Below are 24,180 nucleotides of genomic sequence, written 5' to 3'. Positions count from 1 at the left end.
CAGATGCATGCATCTGACGAAGTGGGTATTCACCCACAAAAGCTCATGCTCCGAAAAGTCTGTTAGTCTATAAGGTGCCACAGAACTCTTTGCTGCTAATACATAAATTTTATTCTCTCACTGGTAAATTGACACAGTGCACTAGTAATGTGTGCACATATTCTATTATAATCACATTTCCCACTCCCAGTCAAGGATGCAGGTACAAACCAATCCTTAGATCCTTTTCTCTCCTGGCTCCAGCACCAGTTTTCAGAGGTGCAGTTTCTGGCTGCATATACAGGCCTCTGCACCAGCACAGATATCAATCCACTTTTAACATTTCCCCCCATCCTCATATATGTTTTGCAGAATAACACTAATGGTATTATACATGCTGGCATCCAAATGGCTTTGTAGGCAGCACCATCTTGCCTTCAGTTGAACAAATGTACATTCTACCACCATCCATCAACTGCTGTGTGTTTAATTTAACCTTCTTCTGCCAAGTGCTCCCATACCAGGGGAGAGTTTCATGAATCAGGGCAGTACATTATAGATAAACTGGCTCTCCCAAAATAATGGTGGTCACTAGACACCCCTTTGATATCCATATTATTGGTAGGGAATAAAGTCCCAGATTGTCCAAATTTGAAGACGCCAGATCTCCAGAATACCAGGGCATCATGCTTACTAGTGTATCCTAAATTGCCGTTTGTGAACTTCCCTCTATTGGTAATCAAACCTGCATAATGATTGACTAGTATCCTTTCTGGTTTGCATATTCACTTGCACTTGGGGGTGGGGGTGCAGACATAAGGTAAGGGACTGGAGTGTAGGTGGTCTGACCTATCAGCCACAGCCGGGCTGGAGTCCACGCATCAGGGATGGTAGTCAGTAAGCAGGAGTTGGAGGAATTACTAGAGCCAAGTTCAATAAGCAAGTTAGGTCAGGATCCAAGACCAGAGATCAGAAATAGTACCAGGCTGGAATTAGGAGGCAGGAATCAGGATTAGAGTCAGGCTGGAGTCAGAGACTAGAGATCAGAGATAGTACCAGGCTAGAGTCAGGAGGCAAGAGTCAAGGCCAGGAGATCAGGAGATAAGGTGAGGTCTGGAGTCGCAGCAGGCCCATTTTCTAAGCAAAAAATAAAGTTTTTTAAAGAGGGAGAGCATTTCTGAGTGAAAATCAACAGTTTTCAAGCCATAATATTTTAGTTTCCTAAAGAAAGCAGGAAAGATAGCTCTCATTATAAATATGTAATATTTCATATTTTCAGAAGTTTTAAGTATTAGAATAGCCATGTAATCAAAATTACAAATACAGGGAAATCATATAAACTGCAACTACATTTTATGTTAAATTCTCTGAAAGAAAAATTGTGAATTTCTTGGTTCTCCATTAGCAAACTTGATGGCAGTTCCCCCCTCCACAGTGTTGTTATTAAATTCTTCTTATAATTCACATAGTATTTACAGATTACATCTTTTTGTTTATTTTGGAAGAGGGAACTTAGCTTTCTTCCTAGGTAAGCCTCCAATGGAGTTAATCCTCTTTCAAGAACTCCAACTTCTCACTGTTAAGCAGTGTTGTGAAACATAAAATTCTGACTCACCATCTATTTCCTGTTCTCGTCTGACTTGCAAGATTTGCAACCACAAAAAACTCATACATCTGTCTCTGGAAACAGCTACAGTTCAGTAGGATTCAAGGATAAATTGGATCTTTATATAGATAGAGATAACATCCACAGTTCCATTAGCTAGAGTAAAAAAAGCATAAGGAGTATAAACCCTTATATTGATGGGCCAATACAAGACTAACTGCTTGGGATTAAGGAGATACTCGCATATGGACGAGTTAACCCATAATTGTTCTTAAACAGGATTTCTTGAATCTTCCTCTAAAGCATCTGGTACTAGAGACTGATGGGAACAGGACACTGTAGTTGATGGATATTGGAACTAATCACTAGTTTGACCTGGTATTAGCAATTCCTGTTTCCTCTCAGTGAGGCTTTGGGCAGAGCCTGATGCCAAGCCAGCACTTGTCCATGGACAGGATAAACACATCCAAATCCATTAAGCTGGACTTTTTTGTGATATCTTATACTCCTTACCAAATATTCCTCTCACCTCCAAGAAGCTGATGAGATGAAGGGAAACTTTGTGAAATTACTCATATCCTTCCAATCTGACTGAACCCAGTAGATTGCTATGGCACCTTTTCCTCCATATACAAAGCCCTCACCTGTAGAATCTCACAAGGTTCAGTCCTATTATTATTCAACTGCTTTGTGCATTCAGCAAAACTTTTTGGCTTAAGAATCAGCTTAAAGAAGCCAGAAGTCACAGTCCAGCCTCAACTGAGAAGTACTGCAACTATGCCAGTTGTGTCCATCAATGATGTTCCACACAAGCTCGTTGACAAATTTTGCTGCGTAGGCAGTGTCGTTTCATGAGATTGATGACAACATTACCGAGTGTATTGGTTCAGCCACCAATGCCTTCGGAAGACTTCAGCATCATCTCTGGAATGAACAGTGGGTGAGACTGCAAACAAAAACTGATGTTTATTGTGCCATCGTCATCAGCACACTCCTCTGTGGCTGCCATACAAAGACTACTTAGCAACACCACATAAAATGTTTGGATCAATTCCACCTACAACATCTACAGCAGATAAAAGGAATTAAATGGCAAGATTTGATTCCAAACACCGAGGTCCTTCAGTGCTGTAACATCACAGGCATTGAAGTTTTTATAGTGAGAGTGCATCTGAGATGATTCTGTCATGTGGTCAGTATGTCTGGCAGTAGAACACCAAAGGCCGTCTTTTACAGAGAATTGCAGACTAGAACTCGTTTGGGAGCAGACCAAGAAAACATTCAAAGACACTGTCAAGGCCAACCTCTGATCTCACAATGTTGACCTCAACCCCCCCCCCCCAGGTATTTCTCAAATGCAGCCACCAGGGCCTTTTCTCACAGTCACATCCTCCTGGGTAGGGATTGGGAGAGGGTACAAAGCAGCAACCTGTCTCCCGGGACCACCAGCTGGGATTGGGCCTTCCTCCCTTTGGAGACACAAAAATTAGAGAAGCAGACAGCCAGTGAGTTCCCTACCTTCCTGGGGTTGGCTTCAGCCCTGGAGTGGTGGGCAGCAGGCTCCTGCCACAGGGCTTCAGGCTCCATCTCCGGCCCTTGGGGTGCTTCCCCGGGCCCTGTCCCAGGCCCCTGGGTGCAGGCTTTCAGGCTCTGTCCTCAGGCTGCGCAGCGGCAGGCTCTGGCCCCCCTCCATTCTCCTATCACCTGTGGTCCCGCTGCCTCCCTACCCACCCCCCCCTCCAGGACTTAATTTGTTCCAGGGTTGAGTAAGTCTGCTGCGAAAAGTGATAGTTGTATGTTTGTTAATATCACTTTTCACAGCAGATTTAGTAGCTAGCTAGGAGGCTATGAAAAGTGATATTAACATACAAGTATCACTTATCATAGCTGTAGACTTACTAGCCAGCAAGTCTAAAAAAAAAAGTAAGAAAGAAAAAGAGCAAAAGAAACAATAACAAAAAATACAAGAATGTGGAAAGCACCTTATTTGTGTTTCCATTGTATTTAGGTCCAGTAAAGAATAGACAACTGTAGATTATTTTTATTATTGAGTCTTCAAAAAAACTCCTACAAAAATAAATTACAATGATTTGGACGTGTATGTGCATTTTTTTTCCTAAAGTTAATTATGTATTTTAGGAAAAATTGTCAGAGTGACTATCAGCAAGAGTTGGTTGCCAAGCTCTGAAGCCACCAAAACATTTGTTGTGAGAACCCACAAGCCTGTGACAAGATCCAATGGCAGCAGCTCTGCCACCTTGGACCGAAAGATTTCAAGACACAGCGGATTGTTGCAGTTAAGGAGAGATGTGCAAGGCGTAAAGCTAAAAGCGGTGCACATTCATCTACAATAGTCTTCATCTGTGGCACTTGTAGATGGGGTTGCAGGTCCCAAACTGGTCTTTGGTGTTGTCTCAAGACCCAAAATAACTACCTCTAGTTCATCTGTCGAACTTGCTGAGAGACCTTATCATCATCATTATTCAACCTCTATATCATGGATGGGCAACTTTACGGTAGTAGAGGGCCATAAAATCCACTAAAACCCTTTGGCGGCAAGGGGATGTGACATGGTAGGGAAAGGTTTGGGTTCTGGCCCAGGGGAGTGTGATGTGGGGACGGACAGGAGGTCAGATCTTGCTCTCAGGTTTGTCACCAAGCAGTGGTGGTTCCCATCCCTGTTCCCTGTTCTCACCTGTTGACTCTCACCACATGATGCACACATCTGCATGCTAGTGGGGCCCTTCCCGCGTGATGCCCAGTCCTCTTCCTGGCCCTGGTGTCACTGGATTCCCTGCACTGAGCTAGATCTGTGGCAGGTCAAATAAAGTGATCTGGTGACTGGATGCAGGTTCTGGGCTGCTGGATGCCTTGGGAAGAACTGGTGAGACAATATGGGCTGCAGTGCCAGCAGCACGTAAATGACACGCAGCTCTGCATTGCCTTGACATCCACCATAAAGAGCATCATCTCCCAGCTTTCTCAGTGCTTAGCTGGAGCTCAAAATCTGGATGAAGAAATGGCTAAAGGTGAACGTTAAGCAAGACTGAGGTGATGCTAGTAGGAAAGGGAAAGCGCTCTGAAGTGTTTGTCTCCTCCGTAGCATCCCCTACTATCTGCAGCAGCTACTTTCTGAGAGTTAAACCAGTTCTCAATCTTTGGGTCCTTTTGGACTCCTCCCGAGAGCTGGGTGATTGACTGGTTTTTTGGTTTGCTGGAAGTTCCAAAAAAAATCGTTACAAAATTTGGAAAAAATATTTGGTTCAACCCAAACCAAAATTGAAAATTTTCAGAATTCTCAGTGAATTGCAGAAATTGATGAAAATTTTAGTTTGGGTCATTCTATTTGTAATGGGATGTCCACCCCTACAAGCCCTGAGTGGGTTAAGGAGGACAATTAACTTTATATGCTGCACCCAGACGGTAGTTAGTGATTAAGGAGGCCGAGCTGCAGATGAAGCCCAGGTGGGGGAGAATCTGGGCTAGGAGAATAAACCAGGAAATGAGAACAGGAAGTGACTGCAGGGAGGAGGTCTGCAATCTGTCCCTAGAGGGAAAGGGAGTTGGCTAGGGACAAGGAGGAAGAGTAAGCCCTGGTGTCTCACTCCAAACTGGGGAGTCCAGCAAGAGGCTGAGAAGGGTGAAGTAGCCATGGGGAGAAGAGGAATCTCCTGTGGTAAATACAAAGATAGGCAAGGAGACAGAGAAGTGTGGTAGGAAGGAGCCTAGGGAAACAGCAACAGGATTTGAGACTAAGCAGACCTGAATTGCTACTCTTATGGTCCCTGGTCTGGAACCTGGAGAAATGGACAGGCCTGAATTCCCCTAGCAGCCACTGTGAAAATAGCACAGGACCTGGAGAGGTGGAATGGACACCTTATTCGGTGGGACTTTGTTACTCTGGGGGGATGGGGAGACTATATAGTGAGCTCCACCACGGGCCAAGTCACCAAGAGTTAACATCCCAAGTCACAGAGAGAGGGAGAGAAAGAGACCACAGTGTGAGCAAGTGACAGAAGGGGCACTAGATGGGGCATCAGTTAATTCCCAGACCCAGCCACATGGAGGTTCATCTGTGGTGAGTGAACCCCTTTGCCTGGCCCAAAATGAAAGGATTTGTTTCAGTTCTGATCATTTTAATAAAAGCAAAGTAAATGAAGGGCTAAATTGACAAAACTTACAACTTTTAGCCCAGTGGTTTGTGCACCCACAAGATCTGAATCCCCATTCTAGAATAGGGACTTGGAGCCTGGTCTTCCCCCTCCCAAGGTGAGTGCCCTAACCACCAGGCTACTGGATATTCTGGCATAAGTCTTTCTCAGTCACTCCTGTAGAAATTGTTCCAGTGAATATTTAATTATTAATAAACAGTGGAGGAGTGACTTGCACTTGGATAGTGTGCTCACTTGGGATGTGGGAGACCCAACAGGTGATAGAATCATTCTCATGATTGAAGCCAAATGATTGAATGATTGAAGCCAAAGTCCTCTTGTATATCTAGCCTAACTTTGTGTTAAACGAGTTCATCGTTTTGGTCAACCCCAAACTGCATTTCTTGGTGAAAAAGCTCTACTGCTCATTGAGTGCTGCTGGATCCCCAAATAGCTGGGGCAACAAAATACACATATTTCCATCTGCAACAGACCAGAATATTGTGCCCCCACCGTATCAGCCAAAGACCTGGTCATAATAAACCACAGACTTGTCACTGCTAGGTTGATTTTCATAACTAATTTATTTAGCAATTAAACCTCACATACTGAAAATGCTCATACCGTGGTGTTCAGTGATCTCTCGGTGCTTTAGGTGCTTACAAGAGATCTGCTGTATTCTGTGTTTGGTTCCAATTGGCTGTGCATAACAAGAAGAGCTTCACAGAGCCCCAGCCAGGCACAGTCTGGGAATCTCAGTCCTTAAAAGCAAAGTCCACCATACCTCACAAACTATCCAAAAACACGGCAGTCCATCCGCTTAACATCATGGGTCACCATGAACACATCACCTCAGTACTATGCTTTCGGCACTGTTTCCCCATTGGATACAGTCTAGATTGGGGTTGGCAAACTACGGCCCAGAGGCTGAATCCAGGCCTTCAGACATTTTAATCTGACCCTTGAGCTCCAGCTGGGACCAGGGTGCGGGGCTTGCCCTGCTCCGCACACGCCAGGGCTCTGCATGGCTCCCGGAAGCAGCAGCACATCCCCACTCTGCCTCCTACGCATAGGGGCAGCCAGAGGGCTCCACACACTGCCCCTGCAGCTCCCATTGGACAGCAACCATGGCCAACAGGAGCTGCAGGGGCAGTACCTGTGGACAGAGCAACATGTAGAGCTGCCTGGCCATGCCTCTGCATAGGAGCGGAGAGAGGACATACTGCTGCTTCCAGGAGCTGCTTGAGGTAAGTGCTGCCGGGAGCCTGCACCCCTGACCCCGTCCTGTGCCCCCCTGCCTCAGCCTTGATCCCCCTCCCATCCTCCAAACTCCTCAGTCCCAGCCTGGAGCACTCTCCTGCACCCCCAACCCTCATCCCCAGCCCCATCCCAGAACCCACACCCCCAGCCAAAGCCCTCACCCCTTCCCGTACCCCAACTCCCAATTTTGTGAGCATTCATGGCTTGCCATACAATTTCCATATCCAGATGTGGCTCTTAGGCCAAAATGTTTGCCTGTTCTAGATGAAGGTCTCTGTTCTGATACTCAAAGCCCCCCATGGGATCAGTCTTAACTCTCTTTTCCCTGCATGACTGCAACTCCCATAACAGCTTTGTTTCACAGACACAATAAAAATGCAAAGAGGCTCATAAGTTGGAGACAGAACTTTCACAGTAGTTGGATCTACACTATGGAACTCACTCCCACAAAACACAAGCTTATGGTCATAGATCTCATCACTTCTGGGACTAAATTCAGAACTCCTTCCTTTGACTTTGCTCCTCTGCAGTAAGTTATTCAAAACACGTCCCCTCCCCAACAAAACAGCAACAAATCCCTATAAACTAACCAAGCTATTTTCCCTTTAGGCTGAGAAGAAAGAAAAAAGCCTGCTATTTTTATTATTATTTCTTCTTTTAAATGCTTGGGAGGGACTAAGATACTATGGGGGCTATGCGAGTACTTATATAAATTAGATAGCTCCTATAAGACACCTCACCTGGAAAACCTGCCTATGCTAATAGGCCACTGCCACTCAGGTCCTGAATTTAAGACCACACCTGTCCGAATCTTCATACTAAAGATCATTATTTTAAAATGTAGCTAATTAGCTCAAGGAGGAACAGGTCCATAAGACATCTGCAAACCTCACAGAGTGACATGCCCTTCTCGAGAGCTAGCCAAATAATGAAACACGTTGCTTGCTAACATTTCATACAAAACATGTTATGTCATTTGTAAATAGTCACAAACTAATAAAGCCTCCTTCCCCCTCATAAAAGCAATGCATTGAGCTAATACTTTACTGTAAAAATATCTTCTACAATTATTATTCAATCATCTGTAACCTAATACAAGTTCCCCAAATCCAAAGCAAATAACAACAGATCGTGAGAGTGTCACTGCCCCAAAGACAAATGCTAACAGTTAATAGGAGTATGATGAAAACTATGTTTGCAGCCCTGTCAAAGCATATTATTTGTCATACACGGTAAAGTTAATGCAGGTGCCTTTCACTTGAAAGAGCTCCTTGTATCAACATATGCTGGCATCTTCATTTCTTCAGGAACTTTAAGCTGTCACTAAAACATTCCTATAAGCTGAGAAAGCCAAAGCAACACTGGCAGCACAATACTTTTATAAAAATTATTTATTTTTACACTTATTTTAAAACAACATCCAAGATGTGTTATTAATGCATTACACTATAAATTGTCTTACCTCTTGCTGGAAGTAGTATAATGCATATAACTAATGAGGAAAGCAAAAGGCATACAATCACTCCAGATATGATTTTTAGCTGGGTCTGTAGGATAAAAACAAATAATTGTGTTTACAGTATCCTCTGCAGTAGATATATTACAGCTTTGTTTTTAACTAAATAGCCCCAGCACAAAAAGAAAGAGCATTCGAGTTAATTGCTGACATCCATCCAAGTCAACAAGCATACATCTTCCTGTAGTATATTTAGAACTGTTTTTCTTCCTCTCTCCTGTGAAGCAAATACTTACAGATTAGAGCCTGGCCCTGTGCAACAATAGAAAGTTTACAACAACAGTTCCAGCAGTTTTTAAAGGTTGAATTTGGTTCACGTACTGACCTTCATTTTTCCAGATGTATTCTAAAAGAATGAAAATTCTTTCTCCTGGGTGTTGGTCAGTGGATCTGTGAGAGGAGTCTGAAATAGCAGGCTCTGCTTTCACAGTCAGAGCCCAAACCTCAGGAAAAAAAAATTTCCACGTACTTTTGAAAACTGTGCCAAATTTCAAAGGTTTTCTGGAAAATTAGAAACAGATTTTTGGGAGTGTTCTTGGCCTGGAAGTGACCCATGGGTTGCTGTGGGAGTGGTAATTCTATTTTCCCTCTCCGTGTAAACTGTAACCAACATCAGCAGCTTACGGAAACTTATGGGGTTTATGACTCAACAGTTAGGTTGATATACGCTGTTTGCCTCTAAAGAGTTTAGTGTTTTTTGGCAAACCTCAGGGTTTTAGAACCCATTGACGATGACCTTATTTCTATTCTCAATGTAGTAACAAATTATGGAAAAGTGAAGCACTTCTTTTTATTTGTATATATTATGCTTATATGTTTAGTTTTGGGGAGAAAAAAACAAATGAAGACTGTATAAGAAATGCAGAGTAAGGAACAGAAATACATACATTTTTTAGTTTCTTTAAATCAATAACTCTTTAGCATGTGAAGAAAATTATTATATGTACTTCTGAGAAAATGATAATTTGTGTAGTAGACTTTACAGTATAGATTTGAATGGGAAACATCTATGGGCCTGATCCAAAGGCCACTGAAGTCAATGGAAGTCTTTTCACTGACTTCCATGGGCTTTGGATTTTTCTTCTGTTTGGCCCCATCGCTGCTAAGAATTTTTTTTAAAAAACTTGATATTTTAGTGTTGAGGAAAAACAACACCCCTCTTCCAATTCAGCTCATTTTAGTGAGCCAAACAATACACATATAACTGGCTGTGTGAGTGCTATAGCCATGGAAGTGCATGACCTTCTGTCCCCAAAAGCATATAGGGGCTGATCCAAAGCTCACTGAAGTTAATGAAGAGAAGTAAAATCATGCTGCTGTAATCAGAGCATACTGTAAATATAGTTAGGCATTTCTCAAATTTTCTGATTATTGCTTTAGCTTCGGTACAGCCCCACTAGTGACAGGAAAAGGTGACAGCACTTGCGTAGACTGGCCGTAGGTATTTTTACCTTCATGTCATTTAACTATGCTCAGAGCTGCACCAGTGCAATAACATTGGTGGGAGATTAGAAAAAGTCCTACATGTAGACACGGCCCTCAGAGATAATGTCATACTGAACCTGTGATATTGCAGACTGTGCCTGTTTGTCAGACAAGGGAGTCTAGGTGAGTGCAGTAAAGTTCTAGCTTTTGTTATGAACAGTCAGTTGGAACGGGACACAGAATAAAGATGTCTTACAAGCACCTTAAGCACTGACCACTGAACACCACAGAAACAAGACCTCCATTTAATCTAGGCAGCCCAGGGAGCTGCTTCAAGTAATGGCAGCCCTCCCTGGGCTGCCTTTGGACAGCTCCACAACCCAGAGCTGCTCACAGTCTCCCACAGAGTGCTGCACTACAGTCCCACCTCAGCAGGGCTTCTCTTATCTCCTGCCCCAGCCTCAGCATGTGCCATATTCTGGTGCTTGCAAGGGGCCCTACAGGGTATCTTACAGTAGTGCAATGGTTCCTGAACTTCAACAACCTGTGAACCCCTTTCATTAAAATGTCAAGTCTTGCAAACTCCCTCCTAAAAATGAATATTTCCAGAGATTTTCCCTTTACCTGAGTATAAATGATAAAAGCAGTGATCATCAAAAATATATAAAAAATTATGACACGCTTAGTATACACTATTTATTATTGTAGTATTTTTAATACATTATGAAAATGGCAACACTCTTCCCAGATCTCACTTTTGTAGCTTGTATCAAGGCTCCTACGTTTCATTAAGGAGTATCAGACGTGAAACAGCATGAAAGTATTTAAGAAGCCAACTCAAAGAATTCCTCCTACACAAGCATTCAGGTCTTGAGCAGTCCAGGCAAACAATGCATGTTACAATAAAGCTTAAACTTGTTCTTTATAATAATTTTATAAACAATACTAGCTGCCTAGGTTTAGCAAATATACATGGTATTTTGTTTTGTTTGGGTTATTATTATTATTTTTTTTGGTAACATTCATCTTCCTTTGTCTTTCCAGATGCAGGTTTCCATTTTCCCTTCACTGCACAGAAATACTTCATAAGGAAAGTTCAGAACTGAAAAGCTGACCTCTTCTGACATCTCTGCAAAGAATCAGTAATGACATGTTCACCTAATTACTTCAGCATGAGACTGGATCAGGCTGTTCAAATATGTCTGCAAGAGTCCTGGGTCCCTCTTGGACAGTGGCCTATGAAGGAGCCAGTCCGGAGCAGGCAGGGAGTGGGGTCAAAATCTATGTTCTGCAGAGAAGCAAGGGCTAGTGAAGCACAGCTGGGCTGTTTCAGACAACATAACCTATAGCTCAGCCCAGTCTAGCAACAGCACAAGCTCTATGACCACATGAGAACTAGGAATTGACTCAGTTTTAGCAAACCCATCTGAAAGCCCAGGACATCCCCCCAAAACCAGAAGATCCCCAGAACACTGGGACATACGGTCACCCTAAATAGGTACCACTTCTTCTCCATACTATGTTGACACGAGTCAGCTAAGAAAGTCTCTTTCTTCCTTACCTCTTTCAGTTGATCAATTATTTTAGCTGGAAATATTTGCCTTTCAGATGAAGGCCTTACTTGAGAGGGGCTGTGAGTTTTCCTCTGCTTTGTCTCCATACTCAGCCAAACAAGCAACCCACATTCTCGACTTTGTCTCTGTCTCCCCCTGTTGGCAAGGAAGCTTACCTCACAGATCTGAACTAGCGCCAAAGACAGTTGGAGAAATTGTACATTTAACACTCTGGAAGTGACCTCACATCTATCACACCAGTAGTAGATTATACACAAAATTTCTCTCATGCTGTTACAGGATATAGAGTGGTTAGAGGTCTCCTGGGCCAATTAGTCCAGTACTACCTGTTTGTTTACTAATGTATTTAAAAATGAAGACAATATTTTATTTGTAATACCACACCAGTAAGTGCCCTTTCTTTGTATATGCTGGGTACCCTCACATAACTCAAATTAACAAGTGACCCAGATAACTGACAACCAATAAATACTACAATCACCCCCCGTACCCAGTGCCTCCAACATAAGGCATCTCCTCATAACCCTTCCAAACCACTCCCATCACTCCTCCTCGAATGCCCTAGAGAAGTTATGGGCTTTGTGACAAGTCCTGAAGCTTAACCAATCCCGGATATATTGGAAAAGTAGGGAAAGGACATTTTTGAGTAGAGGGTCTTCTCAGAGAATGCCCTGTCCGCAGCTCACCAACTTTTATAGCAATAAAATGGAACCCAGTTGGGGTCACTCCTCTCACTGACACCCCCTATGATCCAGAACTGTGCAAGGGAAACCTTCCCCACTCTGAGAGCACTAGGACCCAGGTGGTAGTGGCCTTTGTGGACAACCAGAGAGAGGAACCAGCCAGATATTCCAGACAGGAGGAGAGAAGCAGCCAAAGTCAGATCTCTGGACATTCAGAGAACTTCCAACAGTTTTAATTGTGCTGAATGACTGTTTGTTCTAAACCCCACCCCCTGCCTTCCTCACAATCTCTTACCTCTGCTTCATACCACACCTGCTGTTCTGACCCTATTCTTCCCTTCCTTTGCCCCTTTCATCTTATCCTCTCCTAATTAAACACACTCTCTTCCCTTCCTTCCCCAAAATCATATCATTAACATGACATTGTCTGCCATCACACTCTTCATGTTGCTTGTGTGTTCTACCACTTCCCCCACCTCGTCTCTGTCTTCTCTAGTTAGACTGTAAACTCTTCAGAGCAGGAACTGTCTGCTGTTCTGTGTTTGTACAACACCTAGCATAATGGACACCACTGTGTTGATTGGTCCTATTAATCAATGAGACTCCAGATTGAACGACTCTGCTGTTAACAACTGTAGTACTGTCGGAGAAGGAGATAAGGGTCACTTACATTGACTGGGCCCAAACCACTGTCTCAACACATTAGGGGCTTTAAAGGGTCAAAACCAAGACCTTGCACTCTGCCCAGAAACTCACAGGCACCAGGTACAGTTCCTGAAGCACCTGTACTCTGTGTTCTAGGCCAGTGGTTCTTAACCTTTCCAGATTATTGTACCCCTTTCAGGAATCTAATTTGTCTTGTGTACTCCCAAGTTTTGCCTCACTTAAAAACTACTTGCTTACAAAATCAGACTTAAAAATACAAATGTTTCACAGCACACTATTACTGAAAAAATTGCTTACTTTCTTGTTTTCATCATATAATTATAAAATAAACCGTGACCTCCAGGTTGAGAAACACTGATATATAGAGCAGTATAAACAAGTCATTGTCTGTGAAGTTTTAGTTTTTACTGACTTTACTGGTGATTTTTATGTGGCCTGTTGTAAAACTAGGCAAATATCTAGATGAGTTGATGTAACCCCTCTGTGTAAGCATAACCTTACACAGAAAGAAAGACCTCTGTGTACCCCAAGGGGTACACATACCCTTGGTTGAGAACAACTGCTCTAGGCTGCCACATTCTGCATTATGTTAACTTGTTGAGTGTTTTGAGGTATAGATCTATGTAGAGCTCATTCAAGTATTCTATTCTTGAGGTGACAGGCATGGACATCTTTGGCAAAGTCTGTATCTGGTGTAAATGATTCCACTCACTTTACCAAGAAATGACAAAAACAGGATTTTGGGCAATTGATCCATCCATATACCACCTTGGCGTACTACCCACCAAAGTGTGAACCTGCCTTATACATGGCAGCTGCATTCCTTCAATCAGGGATGCTGATACAATTCTCACTGACACTGCCTCCAGCCTTGCACATGAACTGTGTCTAACGTGCACTGAGCCTTAGCCCTCTTCTAATACCCTATAATTTTTTTCAAATTTAATTTTAAAGGTGCCACTTCCACCACTTCCATTGGGAGCTTACTCCACAGGCATTGTCTGAAAGAACCTTTGAGACCCTGGAAATGGACATTAGATTATTTACCTAAGTGTTAGAATATTGTCATAGCCTTTGTCCTTCTCAAGGGAATTGAACAGAAAATAAATAATGGCACCATCTAACTGAATATTGTGGACTCAGACGTGGCTGTTGCTTTTCTGGGTAGTGATGAAAAGGCCTAATATTCAGTGAGTGTCCTGCTCCCCTCACCTGTCCCAAAGTCCTCCAGTATACAAACGGCATGGGTTGAGTTCATGTAGAATGAGAAGGGAGGAGAATAAGTAATGAGTCCAGAATAGTGATGTGTGTTTGTGGTAAGAATTAGTATAGTCCTAACGGTTGGGATTTTCTAAGTAGCAAAAGGAAGCCGAGCACCCCAATCTCACTGAAACTAAATGGGAGCTAAATACTTCTCTCCTTTGAAGATCCCAGACAGAGTGAACACAGGTTTCCTGTCAAAGAAGGTGACTGGTGGAACCAAGGCTGTGCTGTACTTCAAGGCAGTAATAAATGGAGAAGAGACACCCATCCACACATGGGCGCTTGAGTCCTTATCCCCTTGGAACTCACAGCTAGCATGAAGCAACTTTTACTCAGCACAAGCCTGCAGTATGAACAGTAATCTTCAAACTACCATTGGTGGGGCTGCCACCACCCAGGGTCCCCTTGAGCTGCAGGTTTGGCAGAATTGTCTGAACTGGCCCTGACAGTGTAAAGAGGCAAAATCAGACAAAATTCTCAGAACAACTGCAATTTGAAGCCTGGGTTGCTTTTTCTCATTATTGATTGTTTCCCTCACCCCTCCTTTGTTTTATCTAGATAATAAAGGAGATGCAGAATGAACAGTGATGAGTGTTGCTCCTCAGAGTGACTAATTCTTTGGAAAAGGAAACAAAGACCAACAAAAAAAGTCAGAAATGATAGATCATTTATGAGGCCTTTTGATGCCTAAAGGATAGAACTGCAATGCACAGGAGTAGTGATCCTTAATAAGGCAATGAAAGTAGAGCCAGCTGAAAGTTTCAGAATATATTTTTTCTTATACATTTTTTCCTCCATAAAAAACATAAAAATTATTCAAAAAATAAATAAAAAGAAACAATTCATCCAAAACTCTCACCAATATGATTCTCAACATTTTTAGTTTTTCAAAACCCAGATAGCAAAAAGTCCTCACAAAAATAACCAATTGCTATTTTGAGGTTTTCAATACAAAAATGTTTGGGGAAAAATGAAAAATAATAATTCACCCTCATTGAATGTATTAAAAAGAAAGAAATTTCAATTTTTTCCCATGGAAATCACTTTCATTTTTAATTTTTTGACCAATTCTAAAAGAAAGATGACATCTGATAGAAATTTATTTGCCAGAAAAACATCTTTCATTTAGATCAACATTTGTAATTAATAGTTGTTCTACACTTCCAAGGTCCTAAACCTTGAGGGAGTCTTCAGGAAAAATGAATTGAGAATCAGAAAATGTATTGTTTTTATATGCAGTATTCATAATACAGACCACTTGATATTGAGTAACATCAAGTGGATATGGTCACTGAGGAAACTGTAGTTAAACTATCAATTCCTTTCCTTGTGTTTTGGAGAACAAATTACATACTCACTGTTCCAAGGCAATCGGGATTTGCAGAAGTCAATTTTTCCCCCACCATGTTTGGGCATATCTGACACAATCAAAAATATCCCAAAACCTCAAGAGGAGGAAATACTAATAAACAGAAGGGGGGGGGGGAAATACCCAAAACCTCAGTGTTTGATCAGAACAGCCAGTTTCCAAATATTCAGCTGCTTCTATTGGATGGGCATTTACAGAACTCCACAGAGGAAATGATTCAAACTCATATGACACATACCAAGACAACAAGTTAACAACAAGACCACGATCCCACAAAAATGTGTATTTTTCTAATTTGGAGGTCTAACCATTTTAAGCATGTGTTGTAATAAGCAGAGAAGTCGAGCAGCAACTGTTGCAATAGTAAGAGTAACATCACAAGCCATGAAGATCTACTGACCCTACCAATGTCTCCCTGCTGTTTCTTCCAATACATTAGTCTCAACATTCCGTGCTTCAAAATGTTATTGTCAGTGTCCAGGCATGTGATATCAGATACACTGAGTAACCATCACAGAGCTGTCTCTACTTTCCACATGTGCTAGCCATAAAGTACCAGTAAGAAAGAGGAGTATAGGAAAGATAGGTCAGAGAACGAGCAAGCAAATGAGCAAAGGAGAGTGGGCAGACAAAAATTAGAAACAAAAACAGTTCTGAAAGTGAACAAAAACACTATCAGGTGAAAAACTTGAGAGAAGCATGGAAAAAGGACAGATACCTGTTCGGTAACTGGCATTCTTCGAGATGTGCTGCTCAGGTGTATTCCACAGTAGGTGTGCGTGCTCACCACGTGCACCAGTCCAGGAAGTTTTTCCCTTAGCAGTATCCGTAGGGGGGAGCACTGTGTATGCACGAGGTGATCCAGTGTGAAAGGCGCTGGGTGGAAATCGGTTTTCCCTCATCCGTTCAGCCGACGCAATGAACAGCTGCGAGGGTTTCCGGAACGGCCTAGTTCGGTCTAGGTAAAAAGCCAACACCCTATGCACATCTAGAGTGTGTAGGCAGCGCTCCTCAGAGGAATGGGGCTTAGGACAGAGTACCAGTCAGAAAATGTTCTGATCCATATGGAAAGCGGAGACCACCTTCGGGAGAAAAGCGGGGTGTGGGTGAAGCTGGACCTTATCCTAGTGGAAGATCGTATACGGAGGTTCTGAGGTCAAGGCTCTAAGCTCCAAGACACGTCGGGCTGACGTAATAGCCACAAGGAATGCTACCTTCCATGACAGGTTAGACCAGGAACACGTAGCCAAGAGTTCAAAGGGAGGACCCATGAGGCGGGATAACACTAGGTTTAGATCCCATTGTGGCACAGGGGGCCTAGCATATAGGATCCAGGCCCTTTAGAAAGCGGAAGGTCATACTGTGGGAAAAGACTGAGTGGCCCTGTATTGGCAGTTGAAAGGCTGATATGGCAGCCAAATGCACCCTGATGAAGGTGGGAGCTAGCCCTTGGGTTCTAAGCTACACGAGATAACTGAGAATGAGTTGGAGTGATGCGGATGATGGGGAAGTTCCCCACTCCCCCGCCCACCTAGAGAACCTAGACTATTTAGCCAGGTATGTCCGTCGAGTGGATGGCTTTCTGCTATCCAACAGAACTCATTTGACATTCTCCAAACTCCTCCCCTTCTCCTCATCTAACCATGGAGCAACCATGCTGTCAGGTGAAGCGCGGCCAGGTTGGGGTGGAGGAGGCATCCCCCTTCCTGGGAGAGGAAATCCAGGCGAATCAGCAGCCTCTGCGGAGGAGCTGCTAAGAGTTGCAGGAAGGTCCCATACCAGTGTTGACAAGCCCAGTCCAGGGCTATGAGGATGACCTGTGTCCCGTCTGCTTTTACTTTTTGCAGAACTTTGCCTATTGGCGGAAAGGTGGGAAGTCATAGAAATGTTGCTTGACCACTGCAGGAGAAAGGTGTCCGAGATCGCACCCCTTCCTGTCCCTCCTCTGGAGCAGAACTGGAGGCAGCTTCAGTGCTGGCCAGTTGCAAAGAGATCGACCCAGGGAACTCCCACTCTCGGAAGAGCTGTAGGGCGACCTCCTAGTGGAGTGACCACTCATACTGGTGAGAAAAAAACTTGCTGAGGTGATCGACTCTCACATTGTGAGCACCAGATAGGTGGAAGGCTCGCAGGGAGATATCATGGGCTATACAGAACTCCCACAGGCTCAGGGCTTCCAGGCATAGGGCCGAGGAACACGTTCCTCCCTGTCAGTTGATGTAATATATTGTCCGTGAGGACACTGACCACCTTCCCGTGAAGGTGCCCGCTGAAGGCCACGCACGCCAGCCGTGTCGCCCTGAGCTCCCTGACGTTTATGTGTAGGGATAATTCCGAGGCCGACCATCTCCCTTGGGTTTCAACGTTCCCTATATGGGCTCCCCAGCCCAGGTCCGAGGCATCCGACACCAGGTCTAGTGAAGGGGAGATTTCTCGGAAGTGGACTCCTTGCAGCATGTTGCGCAGGAGGGACCATCATTGTAGGGCAGCAACTACCAGGGACAGTATCACGACAACCTTGTCCAGCCTGTCCAGGGCCTGGGAATACTGGGAGGCCAGCCAGAGCTGGAGGGGCCTCATTCTGAGCCTGGCATGGCGAACCATGGACGTGCATGCTGCCATGTGACCGAGGATCTGAAGGCACAACCTTGCCGTCATCACTGGGAAGGCCATGACTGAGGTAATGAGACCTTTTAGGGTCTCGAACCTGTCCTGGGGAAGAGACGCTTTGGCCTCTAATGAGTCCAGTAGAGCCCCTATGAACTGTATGCGTTGAACCGGAACTAATGAGGCTAACGTAGACTTGGCCTCATTTACCAGTAGGCCGAGATCTGCACATGTGGACAGAAGAAGTCCCACCTGGGCCTTACCTGGGACCGAGAATTGCCCTTGAGAAGCCAATTGTCCAGGTAAGGGAAAACGTGTACCCTTTTCCTCTGTAGATAGGCTGCTACCACCACCATGCATTTGGTGAAAATTCTGGGGGCCGTGGAAAGGCCAAATTGGAGGACTGTGAACTGGTAATGTCCGCCCCTACCAGGAATCACAGGAAATGCCCGTGTCCCTCAAAAATATGGATATGGAAGTACGCGTCCTGGAGATCCATGGCTGCAAACCAATCCCCTGGGTCCAAGGAGGGGATGATAGAGGCCAGGGATACCATACGAAACCTGAAACAGACCATAAAACTGTTGAGATCCCAGAGGTCTAAGATGGGCCTGAGCTCCCCTTTTGCCTTTGGGATCAGGAAATACCGGGAATAGAAGCCCTTGTTCTGATACTCTACCAGTACCCTTTCCACCGACCCCAGGTGGAGGAGGCGCGCCACCTCTTGTTCTAGGAGACATGCCTGCTCCGGATCCCCGAGGCTCACCCAGAGAAGGGGATGAAGTGAACTGCAATGTGTAGCCCTTGGAAATAGTGTTGAGGACCCACTGGTCCAACGTTATCTGGGACCACTCCACTCAGAAGGCAAATAAACAGTTGCAGAACACAAACTTTTTTAACTGGGGGGTCTCCCTGGCAACAAGTCCAGTGGCCCCCCACAAAGAGTCAAAACCACCTCTTTTCCTGCCTTTTGCCCTTCGAGGAGCCAGGCTGTGGGACTGATACTGGGACCTGCATCTCTATTCCCTCCGTCTCTTAGGTGGGGGCTCATATCTACCCCTAGCAGGAGGAGCCGAAGTTTGCGGCCTAGGTTTGTCCTTCGCTGGAGGGACGTACAGGCCCAAGGTTTGCAGGGTTGTACAGAAGTCTTTCATCCCATGCAGGCAGACGTCAGTTTGGTCAGCAAACTATGCTTTCCCGTTGAAGGGAAGATCCTGCATCAAGGATTGGAACTCTGCGGACAGTTCGGACAGGAGAAGCCACAATGCCCTGTGCATGGATATGGCAGAAGCCATTGAACGGACTGCTGTGTCTGCCATGTCTGATGCCGCCTGCAGGTCTGCTTTTGCCGCTGATGCTCCTTCCTCTGCCAGAGCCTTGAACTCCTTTTTGTCCCGCTCTGGAAGGAGAGGTGAACTTTGGTAGGAACCCCCATAAATTGAAGTCATATCGACTAAGAAGGGCTTGGTGATTGGCCACCCTGAGCTGGAAACTTGATGAGGAATAAACTTTCCTGCCAAACGTGTCCAGTCTCCTGGCATCTTTGTCCTCAGGGTGGGTGCAGGCTGACCATGACGTTCCTGGTAATTAACTGAGTCTACCACCAGGGATTTAGGTGTCAGGTGGAAATACAGGTATTCGTGGCCTTTAGCTGGTACGAAGTATTTCCTCTCCGCTTTCTTGGAGATGGGGGCCCAGGAAGCTGTGCTTTGCCACAGGGTAGTCAAGATATTGGTTACCCCCTGGTGGAGAGGTAGGGCCACACGGCCCGGTGCTGAGGATGACAGTACATTAAAGAGGGAGTCAGACGGCTCCTCCATCTCCTCAGCCTGGAGCTGGAGATTGGATGCCACCCGCTTGAGCTCTTGGTGAGCCCTGAAGTCCTCTTGTGGGACGGGCAGTGGTGCCGCTATGGTATCCTCCGGTGCCAGAGAGGGGACCAGCACGGAGTCTAGGATGTAAGATGGTAACGGTGGGTCGATCCCCAGGTCAGAGTCTGGGCGCGGTGCCGTTGGCTCGGGACCTGTTGATTTCTCCCTCTGTCGTGGAGGGGAGGCCGAAGGAGCCTGAGACGCTCCTGCCACTGAGTGGGGTCTCGCCTGGGCAGGGATCTGCGGCCACGGTGCCCATTGACACCATTGCCCTTGCCACAGTGTTTCATGCCACTGACGGACTTGGGTGCCAGGCAGTGCAGTTTGCTCTCGTAGAGCCTCACAACTTGGAGACGGGCAGCTGGGTGCTGACACGGAGGTCATCGATGACTGCACGGTAATGTAGGAGCAACGTGAGTGATGGCGCCCACGAGGGTACCGTCCACGTGACCAGGACCTCAAGGACAAAGATCGGTACCCATTGGTACTGCTTCTGTACTCGCCCCGGTGGCTGGAGCTACAACGCTTCGGTTCCGGGGAATCATGAGATAAGTCCCATGCGCGATGTTTGGTAGAGTGGGAGCTCGAGTTGGAGCATCTACGTCGGCGGTGACGGGATCGGCTTCAGTAGCTTTGACGCAAGGAGGAGTGTCGGTGCTGCTTATCCCGGTACCTGTGTCCCCGGTCGCGGGGCATAGAGGAGCCCCGAGGCTCCATCACAGGCGGCAAGCCGGTCAGCCTAAGTGGTGTAGAGGGCTGTGCTGTGTCGGGGAGGGTTGTTGTGCTCCCAGTGGTGGCTTCCCTTCAGACCGGGGGCCTGTCTCAGGCAGCACTCCGGGTATCGGGAGGGTTAAAATGTCATGTGCGGTCTGTGCCGCCTCTGGCATCGACGGCATCCTCCCCCTCAGGGGAGGCACGTGTGGATGGGACCGGGCTGCTCTGCTCAACGTGAGTTGGAGGCCTGAGTCCTGAGAGGGATCACGGGCTGCCCAGCTCAGGTCTGGCCTCATCCCTATCTTTCTCTCGGCATCGCCGAGTCTTCCCTTGCTTCTTTGCAGGAGAGTGATGCCAGCTAGTGGAGGGGACTTTGCTCCGTACCGAAGACGCGGTGCTGGGCACCAAATCCGTTCGGTGTGGCGGTGCCAGGGTCAGCGCTGATTCCATTGGGAGAGTGTAAAGTCTAATGTCCCTCTCCCTTAGTCCGTGGTTTGAAAGATCTACAGATCCTACAGCGCTCTCTTACGTGAGTTTCGCCCAAGCAGCGGAGACACTGCATGTGCGGATCACTTCTTGGCATAGAACAGGAGTTGCACGACTTGAAGCCAGGGGCACGGGGCATGCCCCAAGCCCAGAAAACTAACAGGAGAAACTATTTCACTATTGAAGAACTGTACTACTAAGGCTAACTAGAGAAGCTGCAGCAAAGCTGGAGCATGAAGTTCCGACTACCTCCACTGGCGACAAGAAGGAACTGAGGGTGGAGGGAGTGTGCAGCTCCCCTTATAGCACAATATAGAGGTGCCACTCCAGGGGTCGCAGCGGTGCTCCCCCACTACGGGTACTGTTAAGGGAAAAACTTTCAGCACCGGCGCACGTGGCAAGCACGCATACTTACTGTGGAATACACATGAGCAATCACTCGAAGAACAGTAATCTTTAGGTTTACAATAAGGAGATAGAAGCAGGAGCATGGTGGTAGGAGAGTGTGAATGTCAGAGCTGGGTCATGGGCAGTCTGTGGACACGGATTGAGCTGCTCAGTATAGGGGTGAGAGAAAGATCAATCCAGTGCCAAGCCAGGTCAGGTCAGAAACACAAAGTCAGAGTCTGTTATGAAACTGAGAGCATGAGGTGAGAATCAGGGTTGGGACAGGCCAGGGCCTTGATCAGCAATGGTCTTAAGTCTTAGATGGTAAACCCAGGATCAGGGTCAGGAGGTGAGCCTAGTCTGAGAGCTGGAAGTCTTGGATCAAGGCAAGTCACAGCAAGTGGGATCTAAGGCAGAAGCACCCAGAAATGGCTTGGTTTATATGTGGAGTGCCAGCCAATCCAGGAATCACAGATGGCTGTCGCTCATGCTCCTTAGGGCAGGCCTTCCTGCAGGACTTACACCCTCAATAATTCTTGGTGGCAACTCTGCCTGGACCCTTGAAGGCAACAAAGCAATAGTGTCTGCCTCAAATCCTGCAAATTCTGGGTCTAGGCCCATGGGCTCTTACATCAAAAGTTAGTTAAAACAGAAAATAATGTTTTGTATTTCAGACTGCTGAGTAATACACAAAAGAGCAGCTTTGGAGATCTCAGTACACAAGGCAAAACTCTCTCAGAGCAACAGATCTGGACTCTACCATTCAGCTCTCCCTGCATATGTCACTGAGAGCTGTACATATTTAGGGAGAACACATATGAATTGAATCAATGTAAATACAAAGGGAGAATTTTGTCCTTAGAATCACATTTTTGACATGCCATATGTACAGCTTTGGAGAAATGTTATAGGAGCAAAATGTAATGTAAGCAGCCCTCCTTTGCTAAGAGAATCTAGGCCTGGCTCTTCCTTGCTGTACTAGGGCATGAACAAAGGGAAATCTCACACTGTAGGAGCAACAACTTCAATGTAGTTTCTAGGCCTGTTTGCTCCACCCCATGACAATTTCACATGCTCTGAGCCTAGGAGGTCAGCTTCCAAAGCTTCTAGTTACTGTAACATTCAGCTAAAATAAAAAGAACCTATTGACACTGTCCCTTTAGGACATCCTGATATGAAAGGTACTTAACTGACAGTAGAGTCACCATCCACCCAAGCCAGTCAGGTCCTAGTGGGTGGAGTTAGGAAGTAGCATTAACAGGAAGAAGTAGACAGCCAGTACCACTGAGAAATGCAGCAGCAGTGAAATCAAGGAAGGTGGTATCACTACTGTATATAGGATGAGGTTCATATGAAACTTGGGGAGCCAAATATCGTTTGGAAGTGGAGAGGCTTATCAGCTCTGTAAACACAGGCCCTCTTGAATCAGGTGCCCAAACCTGTGTATTTAGATGCCTAATTTTAGGTACTGACGTTTCAAAATTTTGACCGTACACCTGTCTCTCTCTCTTCACATTCAAAGTATATTACTGACATTATCTAATTACTCTTCACAACACCTGTGCCAGTTAGGCAGGTAAAGTATTATCTCCATTTTACAGATGAAGAAATGGAGGCATAGAGGTGTGTTGTGTGCAGGACACCTGACCAAAAGTGAATGGCAAAATACAAAATACAACTAAAATCTAGAGCAGAAGGAAATCAATGGAAGCCTAACTTACACTTAACCCTTAGCAGAACTCTTAAGAATCCACAATCATAGCTAGACAAATTCCTAATAATTAGACATGTTTTTTTCCTCTCCACATCTGTCAGTAAAATCAGAGCTCTAAGTGCAAAATACAATCAGGAACCTTGTGTGGATTTGTCACTCTCCTGGAGGACTTTGAGACCACAAGGCAATAAATGGAGATAAAACTAGCAGATACAGATATGACAATTTAGTCCTATCTTTACAACTTCGCACTTCCTGGATGAGCAATTTGAGTTTTACAACACCATATGTGAACAAATGCACTGGAGTGGAAATTGCCTAGCCAATATGTGAACTGGAGCTTCAGTATTTGGTGTTATAGGTTATGCATGATATGAGGCTGGCACACATGCTTAGTTGGTTATGATAGAACAGCTAGCAAGGGCCATACCATAAATCACAAGTATGATGGCACAGCATAGATGACTTATTCACCAGAAGCCAAAAATATGTGTATGATATAACCTCCATTCGTTGCCATGCATACATGTGTATTTGGGCTTGTAAAATGTGATCTCAGTCAGTGCAGAATAACCAACAGTTCCCAGTAGTAGTCAGAGTGCTGAACTGGGATCAACTTCACTTTAACTGCTAACAATATTACAGTAAAACTACACAACATCTTTCTTTCTAGAGATGACATGTATGAGAGGCAGAACATCCAGTTTAATTGAAATATGGTAGAGACTGATTGAGGTGAAGCCAAATTCAGCATTTATCTTGAGTGTCAATAAAAAACTTGATGCTCAGTGAGATAGCACCACTGTAGGCAGGTATTACTACATGTTATCTAAATGTTTTAATAAGAAATACCTGGATATTTCTCCATATCTATTATGAAATTTAGTTTAGTAGTATTTTTAAATATAA

The 24,180-nt window shown here is 45.1% G+C and overlaps 1 protein-coding gene across 4 annotated transcripts in view; it reads right to left on the bottom strand.

Annotated features, from left to right (window-relative positions):
* The window catches only part of FAP (fibroblast activation protein alpha), a 53,963-nt gene extending 44,926 nt beyond the window's left edge, over positions 1-9,037 (bottom strand). For 2 of the 4 annotated variants that reach the window (XM_050969232.1, XM_050969235.1), the window contains exons 1-2: positions 8,838-9,033; positions 8,459-8,543 (exon numbers count right to left, since the gene is read on the bottom strand). In XM_050969232.1, the coding sequence (XP_050825189.1) occupies positions 8,459-8,543; positions 8,838-8,843 (91 nt within the window). In that variant the 5' untranslated portion in view covers positions 8,844-9,033. Of the gene's footprint in view, positions 1-8,458; positions 8,544-8,837 lie in introns of all 4 variants that reach the window. The other 2 variants (XM_050969236.1, XM_050969233.1) reach the window with 2 other exon arrangements.
* Between the last annotated feature and the right edge of the window lie 15,143 nt (positions 9,038-24,180).

The sequence above is a fragment of the Gopherus flavomarginatus genome, chromosome 10 (genome assembly GCF_025201925.1).
Source record: "Gopherus flavomarginatus isolate rGopFla2 chromosome 10, rGopFla2.mat.asm, whole genome shotgun sequence".
NCBI classification, from domain to species: domain Eukaryota; kingdom Metazoa; phylum Chordata; order Testudines; family Testudinidae; genus Gopherus; species Gopherus flavomarginatus.
The sequence above is the reverse complement of the archived record's forward strand: the minus strand, read 5'-3'. Positions and strand labels throughout refer to the sequence as shown.